The 17,428-nt window shown below is 46.2% G+C and overlaps 1 protein-coding gene across 1 annotated transcript; it reads right to left on the minus strand.

Annotated features, from left to right (window-relative positions):
• Positions 1 to 637: 637 nt before the first annotated feature.
• Positions 638 to 8,617, minus strand: si:ch211-248a14.8 (solute carrier family 35 member D3). The gene is made up of 3 exons (XM_038782858.1): positions 8,361 to 8,617; positions 5,883 to 6,177; positions 638 to 1,732 (listed from the first exon to the last, which is right to left on the minus strand). Exons 1-3 carry the CDS (start codon positions 8,484 to 8,486, stop codon positions 1,218 to 1,220), a joined length of 936 nt encoding a protein of 311 aa, XP_038638786.1. The 5' UTR covers positions 8,487 to 8,617; the 3' UTR covers positions 638 to 1,217.
• Between the last annotated feature and the right edge of the window lie 8,811 nt (positions 8,618 to 17,428).

The raw sequence follows: 17,428 nt of genomic DNA on the forward strand, positions 1-17,428 counted from the left end.
TTCCTCAAGGTCCTGGAAGGCAGTCAGAGTCAAAATTATACCTTGAAGGGCAACACGGTGGTGCAGTGGTTAGCATTGATGCCTCACGGTGCCAAGGACCCGGGTTCGATCTCGGCCACGGTCCATGTGGAGTTTGCACATTCTCCCAGTGTCTGCGTGGGTTTCACCTCCACAACCCAAAGACGTGCAGGGTAGGTGGATTAGCTACATTAAATTGCCCCTTAATTGGAAAAAAAAATGAATTGGGTACTCTAAATTTAACAAAATTATACCTTGAAGAGTTGGAACATAAAACACGTGACGATATTTCCACAACAGATGAATGTATTTGGAAGAAAAGAATCTTTTCAACAACAATCCTCAGCAACAGTGAGGGGCAACAATTTGCCTTTATTAAGCTGCAAAGGCTGGGTTCAGCACAGTTCCAAAAATATTCACTTAATCTGGAAAAGGGCAAAATCAGTAACTTATCTGGATAAAGAAAAAGTGCTAGATTTTGAAAGCATAAAGTTGAGATGGCGGGAGTTCATTTGGGATATGTTGCTCTGCTGGCTTCTTATCCTATTCCAGTGAATTAAAGGAGACATATAAACTAGGAATGTCCAGGTTCAAGCTGATTAAGTTCTTGCAGTTGGGGGGGGGGGGGGGGGGGGGGGGGGGGGGTGTCGGTCTGGGTCTGTCTTTGTATCTAATGGACAAATCTGCCATTAGGATCAGACTTCAGTGCAATACTGAGGTAATGCGGCACTGTTTCAGCTACAACATTAGACCTAGTCACCACCTGCTCTGTGAGGCGGACCGGCAAGTTCACATGGTACAATTTGAGAAGAGTGAGGACAGTTCTCCCTGGTGGCTTGTCAAACATATCCATTACTCAACCTTACTAAGAATTGAATATCTGGTCATTATCACCTGATTGTGTGAGCTTATTGTGCATAAACTAGTTGCCGTGTTTCCTCCAATACAATAAAAAGAAGTATTCCATTAGCTGTAAACACTTTTGGATGACCTGCGATTGTGACAACTGCTATAGGAATTCAAACCTTAAGTTGAATTGCTTTCCATTATTCAGCATTGAGGGTCATGTTTTGTGTGACAAGTTGGACATAGGAGAGAGGTAGACATGGAACCAGCAATGAATCAGCTTCCTCTGGTGCCAGACGAGGTGAATTATCCATCGGCTTAAATTCCAATACTTGGGATATACGGAGAAGCTTTCAGGTGGGGATATCCGTTGAATCTTTCCTTGTTCCTGCCTTTGTCTCTCTAGCATCTCTGTACATGTAGATGCCTACTCCACTGGTACTGATGAGAAGACTGGTGAGAAGTGGGAGTGAGGAAGTCCATTCATGTGTAGTGATGTTCCTCAGCGCCAGCATGTCTGTCTTTGCCACCTCAATCATGTTCATTGTCAGGGCCGAGCTCAGCAAGGTGCACAGGAAAACGAGAAAGTTCAACAAAGACCCCAGGAGCAACGCCAAGGCAAAAAAGCCCAAAAAGATCAGACTGGACCAGCTGCCTGAAGGGAAAATCTGAGGAGTATCTGGGTGGAGAAGGCAGTACACAAACAACAGGGGACAGCTGTTAATGGTGCAGGTGTAATAGACATCCACCACTGACATCTTGTGGTCTTCACAAAGCTTTTGGATCAAAGTGGGGTAAGTGCTCTTGAACATGAGGTTTAACACTCCGTATACATACACAACAGCTTCATCAGTGAAATTCTGAAGACCTAGACAGGAACAAATTAGAACAGTTCATATTTTAGAAAGCAGGATAAAAATAATAATATTGTCACAAGTAGGCTTACATTAACACTGCAATGAAGTCACTGTGAAAATCCTCTAGTCGCCACACTCTGGCGCCTGTTCGGGTACACGGAGGGAGAATTCAGAATGTTCAAATTATCTAACAGCATGTCTTTCGGGACTTACTCAGCTTGGTATGGAGCCTGCTCTGCCCAAGACCGCAGGAAACTACAAAAGGTTGTGAATGTAGCCCAGTCCATCACGCAAACCAGCCTCCCATTCATTGACTCTATAATTCCTGCTGCCTCAGAAAGGCAGCCAGCATAATTAAGGACCCCCACGCACTCCGGACATACTCTCTTCCACCTTCCGTCAGGAAAAAGATACCAAAGTTTTGAGGTCATGTACCAACCGACTCAAGAACAGCTTCTTCCCTACTGCCATCACTTTTGAATGGACCTACCTCGTATTAAGTTGATCTTTTCTCTACACCTTGATATAACTGTAACATTATATTACATCTGCAGTCTCTCCTTCCTTCCCTATGTAAGGTATGCATTGTTTGTACAGCATGCAATAAACAATACTTTTCACTGTATACTAATACATGTGACAATAAATCAAATCAAATTTGTGGGAGGAAACCGGAGCGCCCGGAGGAAACCCACAGAGAACGTGCAGACTCCGCACAAACAGTGGCCCAAGCTGGGAATCGAACCTGGGACCCTGGCAATAGTGCTAACCACTATGCTACCGTGCAGCCTGTGGCAACGGTAACTTTTCCCTAATCTTTAACATTCCTCACAATAAATCAGCTTCTCAACGGGACATGGATTTAGCAGTTAACTAAGATAGCCCTCAGTTAGAAGATGTGCTGCGCTCTGTAGTGTGAATTTTATGAAGGGTACTGCGAGGTGTTGCACATTAGAGGGACAATGGATGACACATGTACTCTGACCGGTGTTGAAATAACTAATTGAAAAGAAGCCAAGATTCTCAGACATGCCGCTAATCATCTTTAGCAGCCAACAAAACCAATAGCATACTGACCAGTGGAATGCAAAGCCAGAGGAAGTCATTGTCTAACTGCCTAGTGCTCAAATCTATCAACATCTTGAGAACTGTGTCCAGTTCTGGTCACATTCCTTGTGTAAAGGAAGTGCACCATCCGCTTTGATCCTGACCAGGAGTTGCTAATTTTAACAACCATGTTGGCTCTGTGAGTTAATGCTTCAGCAACCAATTATTGATCCAATCTTTGGAGAGAGAAATTATGTTGCTGTGGATCACCCTTCAGTGACACATGGTCCATGTTTGCCCATCTTGCCGGGAGAGGGTTCACCGTCCTTTCAAATCACTGGAATGAGATACAAAGAAATTTGGCACTTGCCGCAAAGGGCACAATATTTCCCCTGCATTGTTCTCAACTGGACAAAAAAAGCTAATGGAATCTAACCTGTGTGGTTAATGATTGATTGGTAATATTTCATAAGATACTGTGACTATGGTTGGGAAGAGCTGACTTTACGTCTAAGGGCAATTTTAAGTAGAGATAAAAAGAAAGTTAACTGCAAATTCTGGTTGACATTTGTAAAGAGTCAAGTTAATATTTTGGGGCCGGATCATTTTAAAGAACTGGGAAGAGAGGTCAATGCCAGACCATGTTATATGTTAGCCTATCTTCTCCCTTACATGGTGGACATGTAAATTTTTCAGTGCTTTCTGTTTTTATTTCATTATTGGCAATGCTTATAAAGTACAGTTGCCATAGTCCCAGATGACCAGAGGCTGCTTTCCCCCTTAAAGGGGGAGGGCTGATTGGAGGTGATTTAACCTGAGGGTCACCACACCTCAGGCGAGGGGCAAGGTTGAGAAGGCGGGGCCTTCATGATTAACCTCAGTCGGTAACCCTAACCCGCCGCTGTTGGCGTCCCTCTGCACCATGAACCTGAGCTAAACTAGAACATAGAACAGTACAGCACAGAACTGGCCCTCCGGCCCTCGATGTTGTGCCGAGCAATGATCACCCTACTCAAACCCACGTATCCACCCTATACCCGTAACCCAACAACCCCCCCCCCCCCCCTTAACCTTACTTTTTAGGACACTACGGGCAATTTAGCATGGCCAATCCACCTAACCCGCACATCTTTGGACTGTGGGAGGAAACCGGAGCACCCGGAGGAAACCCACGCACACACGGGGAGGACGTGCAGACTCCGCACAGACAGTGACCCAGCCGGGAATCGAACCTGGGACCCTGGAGCTGTGAAGCATTTATGCTAAACACTATGCTACCGTGCTGCCCCTAGACTCCACAATACTTATAGTAGTGCCTTCAATGTCCTAAGATATGTCAACGTAAGTGTGGAAAGCTTTTTATTCGTTCATGGAATGTGGCGACTAGGGGCTTTTCACAGTAACTTCATTGAAGCCTACTCGTGACAATAAAGCGATTTTCATTTTCATTTCAATCCCTAATTATCCTGAGGGGGCAGTTAAGAGTCAACCACATCAGGTGTTCGGGGAGTCCAGCGAACCATGCCCATATGTTCTGGGCATGCCCGGCACTGGAGGAGTTCTGGAAGGGGGTGGCGAGGACGGTGTCGAGGGTGGTGGGATCCAGGGTCAAGCCAGGATGGGGACTCGCGATTCTTGGGGTTGGGGTGGAGCCGGGAGTGCAGGAGGCGAAAGAGGCCGGTGTGCTGGCCTTTGCGTCCCTAGTAGCCCGGCGAAGGATCTTGCTACAATGGAAGGATGCGAGGCCCCCAAGCGTGGAGACCTGGATCAACGACATGGCGGGTTTTATCAAGCTAGAGAGAGTCAAATTCGCCCTGAGAGGTTCGGTACAAGGTTTCTTTAGGCGGTGGCAACCTTTCCTCAACTTTCTGGCTCAACGATAGGGTACTGGGACAGCAGCAGCAGCAACCCGGGGGGGGGGGGGGGGGCGATGACTATGTTTATTTAATTTTAATTTATTTTTAAGTTTTTTTTTGTTCATTGGGGTTGGGGGGGTGGGGGGGGATGTGATACATGCGTTGATACGGTCTGGTGGGTGTTACAGTTATTATGGGGTTATTTTGTTGCATTTCATTGTTTGTTATATTTTCTGTAAAAAATTCCAATAAAAATTATTTTTAAAAAAAGAGTCAACCACATTGCTGTGGGTCTGGAGTCACATGTTGGCCAGACCAGGTAAGGATGGCAGATTTTCCCTTCCCTAAAGGGGCAGGCATTAGTGAACCAGATGGAATTTTATGACAATCAATAATGGTTTCAAGGTCATCATTAGACTTTTAATGCCAGATTTTTATTGAATTCAAATTTCACCATCTGCAGTGGCAGGATTTGAACCTGGGGTAACGCTCTGAGGTCTCTGGTTTACTAGTCCAGTGGCAATACCACTACGCCACCACTTCCACTAATGGAGGCTTGATCAAAAAGTCATGTTGTGAATACGTATTTGAGGGAGGGGGTGTAGTAAGGTGTTGGTGTTGTGGAAGGACATTCCAAGATGCTACAGCACAAAAACCAAAAGCTTTGCCACTTATAGAGTCATAGATGTTTACAGCATGGAAACAGGCCCTTCGGCCCAGCTTGTCCATGCTGCCCAGTTTCTATCACTAAGATAGTCCCACTTGCCCGCATTTGGCCCAGATCCCTCTATACCCACCCTGCCCATGCAACTGTCTAACTTTTAAAAATGTATTTACTGTACCCGCCTCTACCGCTGCCTCTGCCAGCCCATCCAGATGCTCACCACCCTCTGTGTGAAGAAGTTTCCACTCTGGTCTTTTTTGTATCTCTTCCCTCTCACCTTAAACCTATGCCCTCTGGTTCTAGACTCCGCTACCTTTGGGAAAAGATGTTGACTATCGACCTTATGTATGCCCCTCATGAGGAAGAAGCAGAGAGAAAGGGCGGGAAAATCCCAGTCAGAAACACAATTGGGCGTGGTGCTAGAAAATGGTGCAAGATAATTATTAAGTTAGGCAGTAGAGTTTGAAACTAGACTTGTGTTTATATAACAGATTTGTATAACCAAAGTCTAAGCTGGAATGAATTACTTTGAAGCGAGGTGACGTATAGAAGCTATGCTCGAAGTAGGATGGCTCATTCTTCATCACATCTTACCTGCAAAAACGGTGCAAGAAGTGACCACCAGCACCAAAAAAGCATTGCTGAAGGAGGTTCTCTTTTTCAAGTTAAACATTTTCATAAATGCCAGGGTGGTCAGGGGTGTAAACCGCCTGATGAATGTGAAGACATTGGAATTGGAGCGGATCACAGCCCACAGGGTGAGGACTGAATGGAAACTGAAGCAGATGGAAGGCAGCAGGAAAATCTCTCCACTTTCCAGTAAATAGGGCTTGATCTTCAACAGTCTGACTTGCCTCAATAATTGCAGCAACACAATAGTCAGCAGTGCCTAACAAAGGGATAACACAGTGAAACAGTATCATTGAGGAGGACTTGTGCTTCTATACACTTTGCATGCCTCCCAAAATGTGTCAAAAGATTTTGTATGCCAATAAATTACTTTATTGCAAATTACGTTAAGCAGTCATTTTGTACTGAGCAAGTTCCCACAAATAACAATGAAATGAATCGGCAGCTGATCTACTTTCAGTAGCATCAAGTGACGGAGGAATGTGGGCCAGGACATTAGGAGGCTGCCTGGTCTTCAGAAAGTGCCACTAGATCTTTGACTTCTCCTTCACTCGAGACCTTGCCCACTTTGTGAAATCCTAATTCTTAGAGTGGAGCTCAAACCGCAATGCTAAAGCCAAGTTAGTTAGCAACTGAGCACTCATCAAAACTCCCCCTGCAAATCCTCTCAGTTGAAATGTAATTATTTTACCCACGATAACAGATTATTTTAGGGCAGTTCATTGGAAGTGAGAGCTGTGGGATTCATTCACAGCGTTTACAGCAACATTTAAAGACATACAGACATGAACAGGTGAGTGGAGACCAACAGGTCCTTTCACTGCTCACCCCTGTACACTGGTCAGAGCATCCTCGTGTTCTTCACTATTCCCCAAAGTGTCTTTACCAGGTGGTCTCCAGCAGTTCAAGGAGCGGCACAAGGGTTAGCACTACTGCCTCACAGTTCCAGGGCCCTGGGTTCAATTGCGGCCTCGGGTGACTGTGTGGAGTTTGCACTTTCTCCCCGTGTGTGCGTGGGTTTCCTCCGAGTGCTCCAGTTTCCTCCCACAGTCCAAAGATGTGCAAGTTAGGTGGATTGGCCATACTAAATTGCCCCTTAGTGTTCAAAAGATTAGGTGGGTTATGGGATAGGGTGGAGGCGTGGGCTTAAGTAGGGTACTCTTTCCAAGGGCTGGTGCAGACTTGATGGGCCAAATGGCCTCTTTCTGCACTGTAAATTCTATGAGACAGCTGGCTCACTGCCTGCCACTTTCTCAAGGGGAGATGGGTCAATAGCTGCCAACCTCGCCAGTCATGTCCACATCATCACACCAATGAATAAAGAAAAGTAGCTGCTAGTAGCGTTGAATACGAAAATAAAACTAGGGCTAATTTCAGGGCCCATGCGGGGAAATTCTGATTTGGTGAGCATCTGGATGGGCTGGCAGAGGCAGTGGTAGAGGCGGGTACAATATTTTCCTTTAAAAAGTTAGACAGTTACATGGGCAGGGTGGGTATAGAGGGATACGGGCCAAATTCATCCCTGACTCCTAGAGGCAAGGAAGCAAATATCAGGGATCCCTAAGGCGCCAATAAAAACTAAAAGTCTACAAACCATTGCAACAAATTCGGAGCCTTGACTCATTCAATCACCACCAACCAGTGTTAAGGCAAAAGGAGCTCCATTATAAAGACATGAAGGGAGTTGGCGATACAGGCTTGTGGGGTAAGGGCAGGGCCCTGGGATTCATTTTTTTTTTGTTAATTAATTTAGAGTAGCCAATTCTATTTTTCCAATTAAGGGGCAATTTAGCGTGGCTAACCCACCTAGAATCACAGAATGTACCGTGCAGAAGGAGGCCATTAGAGTCTGCACTAGTCCACTATCCCCTGTAACCCCACCTAACCTTTTAGGACACTTAAGGGGCAATTTAGCACAGCCAATCCATCTAACATGCACATCCTTGGACTGGGAGGAAACCAGAGCCCCCGGAGGAATCCCATGCAGACACGGGGAGAACGTGCAGACTCCACACACACAGTGACCCAAGCCGGGAATCGAACCTGGGACCCTGGAGCTGTGAAGCAACAGTGCTAACCACTGTGCTACCCTGCACATCTTTGGGATTGTGGGGGTGAGACCCACGCAGGCACGGGGGGAGAATGTGCGAACTCCACACGGACCCAGTGACCCGGAGCCGGGATCGAACCTGGGTCCTCGCCGCCGTGAGGCAGCAGTGCTAACCACTGCGCTGCCCCAGGGCACTGGGGTTAATTATCCCTCAAAGAACCAGTCTGATGGGCAGAGTGGCCTCCTCTGTGCCCTGCCGGTCTCTGGAGAAAGGGTCATTGGGGCAGTCAGTCCCTGTAAGGTTGTGTGTAGTACAGTAGTAGTGGTGCTGAGCAGCAGCCAGCAGCTACAGTGGATACAGCCCCCGGGCTGTGTGCGCCGCGCTGGCTGACCTGACACAGAGCCATGAAAGCGGGGAAGTTGAAGCGGTACTGGTTGATGAAGACGCCGCTGAAGAACTCGGAGAAGGCGGAGCAGAGCAGGTAGAGGAGCCCGGAGGCAGGGACCGCCACTTCCATCCCGGATGATCCGACTGGAGGCTGATTAAAGATTAACTCGCCAGGCTATGATACCGTGGAGCATTTCCCCCGCGGTCAATGATCGACAGGCACACTGCAAGACCAGCCTGCTTCGGAAATAAACGCTCAAAAGCACACAGCAACTCAGACCCATTCACATTGTGAGTGTGACCTTCACACGCAAGTGTTGGAACTGCATTGGCATAGCGCCTTTCACAACCCCAGAAGGTGCCACCCAACTTCCCTCTCCTCCTGGCTTATTCTACACACTTGCTAGATTCCAACAGCGACTGCACTTCAATAGTATTTCATTGGTTGTGAAGCGCTTTTGGCCATGATAGGCAAATGCAAGTTCTTAGATGCCCCCTTTCTTTCAGATGCGGGTGGGTCTGTTTTGTATTTCCAGCTGCCCTCTTAATTTCCTTGGGAAACTAGAACCAGAGGGCATCATCTCAGACTGAAGGGACGATCCTTTAAAACAGAGATGAGGAGGAATTTCTTCAGCCAGAGGGTAGTGAATCTGTGGAACTCTTTGCCGCAGAAGGCCGTGGAGGCCAAATCACTGAGTGTCTTTAAGACAGAGATAGATAGGTTTTTGATTAATGATGGATATGGGGTTATGGGAAAAGACAGGAGAATGGGGATGAGAAAATATCAGCAATGATTGAATGGCGGAGCAGACTCGATGGGCCGAGTGGCCTCATTCTGCTCCTATGTCTTATGGTCTAATGGGAGGATATAATCAGGGAGTGGTCAGGCCAGAATATAGAACATAGAACAGTACAGCACAGAACAGGCCCTTCGGCCCTCAATGTTGTGCCGAGCCATGATCACCCTACTCAAACCCACGTATCCACCCTATACCCGTAACCCAACAACCCTCCCCTTAACCTTACTTTTATTAGGACACTACGGGCAATTTAGCATGGCCAATCCACCTAACCCGCACATCTTTGGACTGTGGGAGGAAACCAGAGCACCCGGAGGAAACCCACGCACACAGGGGGAGGACGTGCAGACTCCACACAGACAGTGACCCAGCCGGGAATCGAACCTGGGACCCTGGAGCTGTGAAGCATTTATGCTAACCACCATGCTACCCTGCTACCAATATGGGTGGGTGTTACCATTGCTGGATAGTGCCCCCCCCCCCCCCCAGTTGGAGAGCCTAGTACATAAGCTCACAGTCTCAGGATGGGGAGAAAGGGCGGGGGAGTCAGCGATTTTCCATTGAGATGAGACGCTTCTTCGCTCAGAGCTGTGAATATTTTGGAATTCTCTGTGCCAGAGAGTGGTGGATGGTCACGTTTATTCAAGATTGAGATCAATAGATTTTCATGCACTGAAACGAGCCAAGGGAGATGGGAATAAAAACAGAAAACGCAAACTAAACTCAGTGTGCCTGGCAGTATTTTTGGAGAGACAAACAGAGTTAACGCTTCGAGTCCCTATGGCCCTTCTTCAGAGCTGAAGGGGGTTGGAAATTCCATACGAACATTTCGCGTCATACGGACTCGAAACGTTAACTTTGATTCTCCAAAATTACTGCAATCCTAATTAACAAGAGCTCAGTTTTACCGTTCTCAGATTATAGTCAAGCCCGATAATTGATATGTGTTAGTTTGTGGCTCCCTGTTGAACACCCCGGTTGTCTTGGTTAACATTTATGCCTGCAGCTGGGATGATATGAATTTTATTAATTCTCTGCTGGCCTCTCTCCCAAACCTCGACTCACACCATCTTATTTTAGGTGGGGACCTGAATTGTGTTTCGACCATAGATTAGATCCTTCCAAACCTAAATCTCTTGTTCCATTGGGGTATGCCAGGGCGTTTTCTTCTTTTATGACTCCAATGAGGGAAGTGGAACCTTGGTGCTTTTTGCACCAAAAGGATAAAGACTTTTTGTTGTTTTTTCAAATGTCCACCATGCATATTCCTCTATTGATTTTTTTTTGTTTTGAATAGGGTTGTCCTCCCTTTGATGGTGGTGGCTGAGTACTCAGAGTTATTTCAGACCATGCCCCGCACTTTGCTGATTTGTTGCCAGAGTCTGGTCCCACCCAACCTGGAGATTAGATACTACATTGTTAGCGGATAGAACATTTTGTGGGTTCGTGTCCACTTCCAAAGACGACAGTATAAAATTTAACAGGTCCGATTAAATTCCACCCTCCACACTGTGGGAGGCTCTTAAGGCAGCCCTCAGGGGGACGTTATCTCTTATAGAGCATATATGTTAACGAAGTTGGAGCAGCAGAGACTGGGAGATTCCATCTTAGAGGTGGGCCACCTTTACTCGCTGGGCCTACTCCAGAGCTGTTGGCAAGTAGGAAAGAAATGATGGACTCAGTTAGAGTTATAGTCTATGTCTATGAGCAGGGCGGTGAGTCAGCGACAATGCTCCAAAGGCACTTTTTTAGGAGCGTGGGGAGAAAGTTAGTCGTCTTCTGGGTCACCAACTCCAGTGGCAGGTGGCCTTCCGAGAGATCACTCAGGTACTCCATTCGAGCAGCAAACTTGTTTCCACCCCTCCCCAGGTTAATGCAGCTTTAAATCCTTTTACTGCGACCTTTATAGATTGGAGCCCCCTGCAGATAAATTGATAATGTCCGACGTCCTGGACGGTCTATCCATCCCACCGGCCGAGGTGTATAAGAGCCATGAGTTGAATTCCACACTACCTGCTAACCCCCCCCCCCCCCCCCCCCCCCCCCCCCACCAAAAAAAAACAAGATTTTAAAATGTTCTGGGTTGATGCAGTCTGGCAAAGCTCCTGGCTCGGATGGCTTTCCGAGTGAATTTTACAAAGGTTCTCAGAGCAGCTCATACCATTATTATTGGGCATGTTCAATTATTCCCGATCCTGGAGTCGCTGCCTCTGACCCTCGCTCAAACCTCTATTTTTCCCTGTTTCTTAAGGGGGACAAAGACCCGACAGAGTGTGGTTCATATCGTCCTACCTCACTTTTAAATATTGGCGTCAAGCCCAAGGTGGACAAGCACTTCAGTTGGAGCCTTGCCTCCCAAATATAATTTCGGAGGATCAGACAGGCTTCGTGAAAGGCCGATGCTGAAAATGCATTTAATAGAGTGGAATGGAAGTATTTATTTGAGATCCTTGGGAGGTTTGGATTTGGTCAGAAATTCGCTTCCTGGGTTCGCCTATTATTTAATGCCCCTACTGCCAGTGTTCATACAAACCCTCCGAACTCTCTTTATTTTCCCATGAATAGGGGCACTAGGCATGACTGCCCACTTTCTCCACTTTTGTTTGCCCTGGCAATAGAGCTGCTTTCTATCGCATTGAGGTCCTCTAGTCAATGGAGGGGTATCAGTCCAAATAGGGTGGAGCATCGAGTGTCTCTCTCTATGCAGATGACCTACTTCTTTATATTACAGATCCAGCCCCCTTCCATCGACGGGATAATGAAGTTGCTTAACACCTTCTGCTCCTTCTCTGGGTGCAAATTGAATTTCGGCAAGAGTGAACGTTTCCCGGTTAACCCCCAATTGGGAACGTTATCTTTTCACTATTCCAATACGGGCTTTTGCTACCTTGGTGTATGGGTGGCCCCAAAAAAGGGCCTCACTTCATAAATTGAATTGCACAAGTCTGGTTAATAGTGTTAAAATAGATTTGCAGAAGTGGAACAACCTTCCACTGTTCTTGGCGGGATGGATTCAAATGGCCAGAAACGAAGAAGAAAAATATTAAAGGGCGTGAGAGCAGGAAATGGGATTTGAGTTAATTGCTTCAGTCGGGAGAAGGATGAGAAAAACTTGCATTTCTGTAGTTCCAGTTGTTGTGTTCCATGGTTTCCCCGCTGATGAAGACACACAAAGAAAATAAATGTGATGAACCAGAACGATGATTTATTATTAGATTCGTGGGAATGTAACTAATAGATCTATGTATAAACAAAGTTACTCAAATTCCTAGGGGGCTACTCTAAGTGCCACTGTCCTACTATCCGTACTACCACCAACTATGTATGTACGCATAGTCACACCCAGCCACAACCTCAGAACATCCCAAAGCACTTTACAGTATGTATTTTATGAAGCCCGTTTGCTGCCTGCACAGTTGCAACACACCTTAAAGACAATGATCAGATGATCTATTTTAGCCGTTGGTTGAAAGATAAACATTGGCCAAGACACGGGGGTGGGGGAAAAGACCAGGATCGCAGTTTAATATTTCAACCGAAAGATGTCACCTCCAACAGCGTGACACTCCCTCAGCACTGCAGTGCTAGATTTTGCAGGTCCCTGGATTAGGCCTTGAACCCATAACCTTTGAGTCTGATGCAACTGTGCTGCTTGCCGAATGGTGGCTGACACCACAATAAACGCTAGCCTTCAACTCCAACAGCAAGACAATATCTTTAATGGAAAACCTGTAACAGAGAAATTGTGGACTACCTCAGTAAAATATTAACCCGTTATCACTGACGCTGCAAAGGTTGTATTGGAGAGTTAATAATACTACAGGTTGACAAGGAAACTGAATGAAAGCAGTACATTAAGGTTAGCAGTTACTGTGGATGGTGTAGCAATTGCAAAGAGGTCTTGAAATATTGACAGGGTTTTGTGATTGTTTCAGTGGCTACAAATAACTTGGAGCAGCCAAGTGATCCATGATAATTTGCTGTATTTATTATTCATGTTTTGAGTCTACCTGATATTTGATACTTGAGCAAACAGGAAAGTTAAGCATTAAGCTAATATTGTTATATTTTGCACATGACATGCAGCAAATAACATTGGTGATAAGGGATGAAATGATGAGCTAGGATCACAAGGGATAGGGGGAGTAGGCCATGGTCGAGCCTTCAGGAGAACAGCAACCATGACACAACCCTGCCATGGCAACCTCTGTAAGACAAGCCAGATCGTCAACGTGGATACCTCCATACAAGTGAGAATACCACCCACCAGGTTTGCGGCACTTACTCGTGTGACTCGGCCAACGTTGTCTACCTGATACGCTGCAGGAAAGGATGTCCCGAAGCGTGGTACATTGGCGAGACCATGCAGATGCTGCGACAAAGGATGAACAGACATAGCGCGACAATCACCAGGCAGGAATGTTCCCTTCCAGTCGGGGAGCACTTCAGCAGTCAAGGGCATTCAGCCTCGGATCTTCAGGTAAGCGTTCTCCAAGGCAGCTTTCATGACGTGCGACAGCGCAGAAACGCCAAGCAGAAACTGATAGCCAAGTTCTGCAAGAATGAGTACAGCCTCAACCGGGACCTTGGATTCATGTCTCATTACATTCACCCCCCCACCATCTAGCCTGGGCTTGCAAAATCCTACCAACTGTCCTGGCTTGAGACAATTCACACCTCTTTAACCTGTAATTATCCCTCTCTCCAGTCTCTCTGTCTGGACCTGTAAAGACTTAATTACCTGCAAAGACTCGCATTCAAAGTATCATCTTCCATCATTGACTTTGTCTATATATATGTTTCTGGAACCCAGCTGAGGAAGGAGCAGTGCTCCGAAAGCTAGCGATTCGAAACAGACCTGTTGAACTTTAACTTGCTATTGTAAGACTTCTTACTGCCACCCCAGTCCAACACCGACATCTCCACACCAGGGCCAAAGTAGACTGGGAACTGCTTCTTGTGGGAAATTGTACAGCAGAGCAGTGGGAGGGGTTAAAAAAAGGAAATGGGGAGAGCACAGACCCAACATGTTTCCTTCAGGGTGAAATGTAGAGCAACAAGCCCAGAGAATCCTGGACACCAGGAATATTCAGGGCGGAATAAGAAAGAAAAGAGGTTTTTAAGCAGGTAAAAAGGGAGCAAATCAGTAGTGGCCTTAGTGGGATATGGAAAGTGCAGGTGTGAACTTTAAAAAGCAATTAGGAGAGCAAAGAGAGTGCAGGAAAAAACATTGTGGCTAAGATTAGGGAGAATCCAAAGATATTCTGTAAGTATATTAAGGGAAAGCATAGGTACCAAGGGGAAATCTGTGCATAGAGTCGGAGGACATCGGTAGGGTGTTAAACGAATACTTCTCATGTGTCTTGTGCTTCACTCGGGAGGAGAATGTAGGTACAGAATTTGAGGAGAGGGACTGTGTGGTTCTTGAACAGTTTAACATAGGGAGTGAGGAGGTATTGGGGAGGCATTGGCATAGGGGTGTCGTCACTGGATTTGTGATCCAGGGTAACGTTCTGGGGACCTGGGTGCGAATCCCACCAGGTCAGATGGTGGAGTTTTAATTCAATAAAAATAAAGTTTTGAATTAAAAGTTTAATGACGACAATGAAATCATTGTCAATTGTCATTAAAAACCCATCTAATGTCCTTTAGGGAAGGAAATCTGCCGTCCTTAGCCGGTCTGGCCTACACGTGACTCCAGACTCAGAACAATATGATTGACTCTTCAATGCCCTCAGGGATGGGCATGGCCCAGCTGGCGATGCCCACGTATCATGAACAAGTTTTTAAAAAAAATTGGAGGTTTTGGCAGGCTTAAAAGTGGACAAATCCCCCAGATCCGGGGGTTGTATCCAAGGCTGCTGTGGGAGGCAAGGGAGGAAATTTTTAATTTCTCTCGGGCCACAGGGGAGGTGCCAGAGGATTGGAAGACAGCTAATGTGGTTCCATTTTCAAGAAGGGCGGTAGAGATAAACCAGGGAATTATAGTGAGTCTCACATCAGTGGTAGGGAAACTATTGCAGAAAATATTGAAGGAGAGAACTAATCTTCATTTGGAGAGGCCACGTTTTATAATCAGCATGGCCTGGTCATGCCTAACAAATGTAATATTTCAAAGACGTGATCGGGTAGATGAGGGTAGTGCAGTTGATGTAGTTCATGTGGATTTCATATGGACCTTTGATAAGGCCCCACATGAAAGACTGATAAAGAAAGTAAAAGCACATGGGATCCAGGGTGACTTGTCAAGTTGGATCCAGAACTTGCTTAGTGGTGGGAGACAGAGGGTGGGCTAGAAGTTTGTTTGCGTGTTAGAGGTCGGTGTCTAGTTGCATACCACAGGGATCAGTGTGAGATGCCTAATTGTTCATGATATATATATATATATATACACACATATATATATATGGATGATAAGTAAGTTTGCAGATGACACAAAGATTGGCAGGATAGAGAATAATGAGGAAGAAGGTCTTAGGTTGCAGGAAGATATGGATGGGCTGGTCAGATGGGTGGATTAATGGAAGTTGGAATTCAACCCTGAAAAGTGTGAGATGATGCACTTTGGGAGGAATAACAAGAAAAGGAGGTACTCAATGAATGGCAGGACACTAGCAAGCTCAGAGGAATTTTGGGATGCTTGCCCACAGATACCTGAAAGAAGCAGGACAAGTTAGTAGGGTGGTTAAGAAGACATATGGGACACTTGCTTTTATCAGTCGTGGCACAGATTATAAGAACAGAGAGGTTATGTTGGAGCTGTACAAAGTTTTGGTTAGCTGGAGTGCTGTGTACAGTTCTGATTTCCTCACCATAGGAAGGATGTGATTGCACTGGAGGGGGTGCAAAGGAGATTCACCAGGATGTTGCCTGGGCTGGAGCATTTGAGCTATGATGAGCGGCTGGATAGAACCATCAAATTAGTACAGTGCAGAAAGAGGCCATTTGAACCATCGAGTCTGCACTGACCCTCTGAAAGAGCACTCTACCGAAGCCCACTCCACCACCCTATCCACATAACCCCACCTAACCTGCACATCTTTAGACTCTGGGAGGGTCCGAGCACCCGGAGGAAACCCACACAGATATGGGGAGAAAGTTCAAACTCCGCACAGTCACCCAAGGCTGGAACGGAACCAGTGTCCCTGATGCTATGAGGCAGCAGTGCTAACCACTGTGCCGCGCTTGGCTTTCTTTAGAGCAGAGAAGGCTGAGGGGCGAGGGGAAAAGATCATGGGTCAATAATGAGGGATCGTAACTTTAAATTGAGCGGCAGTGAGGTTTCGAGGGGATTTGAGGAAATATCTTGTAACCCAGAGGTGGATGGGTGTCTAGAATGCACTGGCTGTGAGGGTAGGAGAGGCAGGAAATTTCACAACTTTTAAATGTATCTAGATGAGTACTTGAAAAGTCTTAAGATTGCAGGTTTATGGAGGGCAGCACGGTGGCGCAGTGGTTTGCACTGCAGTCTCACGGCGCCAAGGTCGCGGGTTCGATCCCGGCCCTGGGTCACTGTCCGTGTGGAGTTTACACATTCTCCCCGTTTTTGCGTGGGTTTCACCCCCACAACCTAAAGATGTGCAGGGTAGGTGGATTGGCCACGCTAAATTGCCCCTTAATTGTAAAGAATGAATTGGGTATTCTTTAAATTTATTTTTAAAAGATTGAAGGCAATGGGCCAAATGCTGGAAAGTGGGACTAGCGCAGATTTAGTGTAGCTTTGTTGGTGCAGACTCAATGAGTCAAGGGGCCTCTTCTGCACTGTTTGACTCAATGCACCTAGGAAATTTATCCTCTTCTCAGTTCTAAATTATCGATTCCTTGGGTCAATTGACGGATCGTGGGAGCTTGCAAATTAACTGCCACGTTTCTGGGAAGTCAAAGTGATGTGTTTTATGGATTGCTCTTTGGGACCTTCTGAGAGACAAGACAAAGCACAGTCTAAGATCAAGTCTTTCCTCATAATACTGTTTTCCGGTAGTTATTTTCTCAAAGGAGATTATCCATATAAATAATGGATAGTTCAAATACATTTTAAGAACAGCTTTGTACACGTTCAGTACCTGGTACCGTAAATCAGGGACATGACATTTGAAGCCTAAACTATTGCTGAATTCAGTAAATAATTAGAATGCACACAGGTCAAAAGGATTGGCTCCAAAGGTTGCCCAAGGATTCCTTGGCTGGCTAAGTCAAGATTCATTTATTAACAGTTCAGTCTCTGGTTGAAAAGTACCTCAGATTTGAAAAACAAGAACAACCGATGTCAGCA

Source organism: Scyliorhinus canicula, chromosome 22 (genome assembly GCF_902713615.1).
Source record: "Scyliorhinus canicula chromosome 22, sScyCan1.1, whole genome shotgun sequence".
Classification (NCBI taxonomy): Eukaryota; Metazoa; Chordata; class Chondrichthyes; order Carcharhiniformes; family Scyliorhinidae; genus Scyliorhinus; species Scyliorhinus canicula.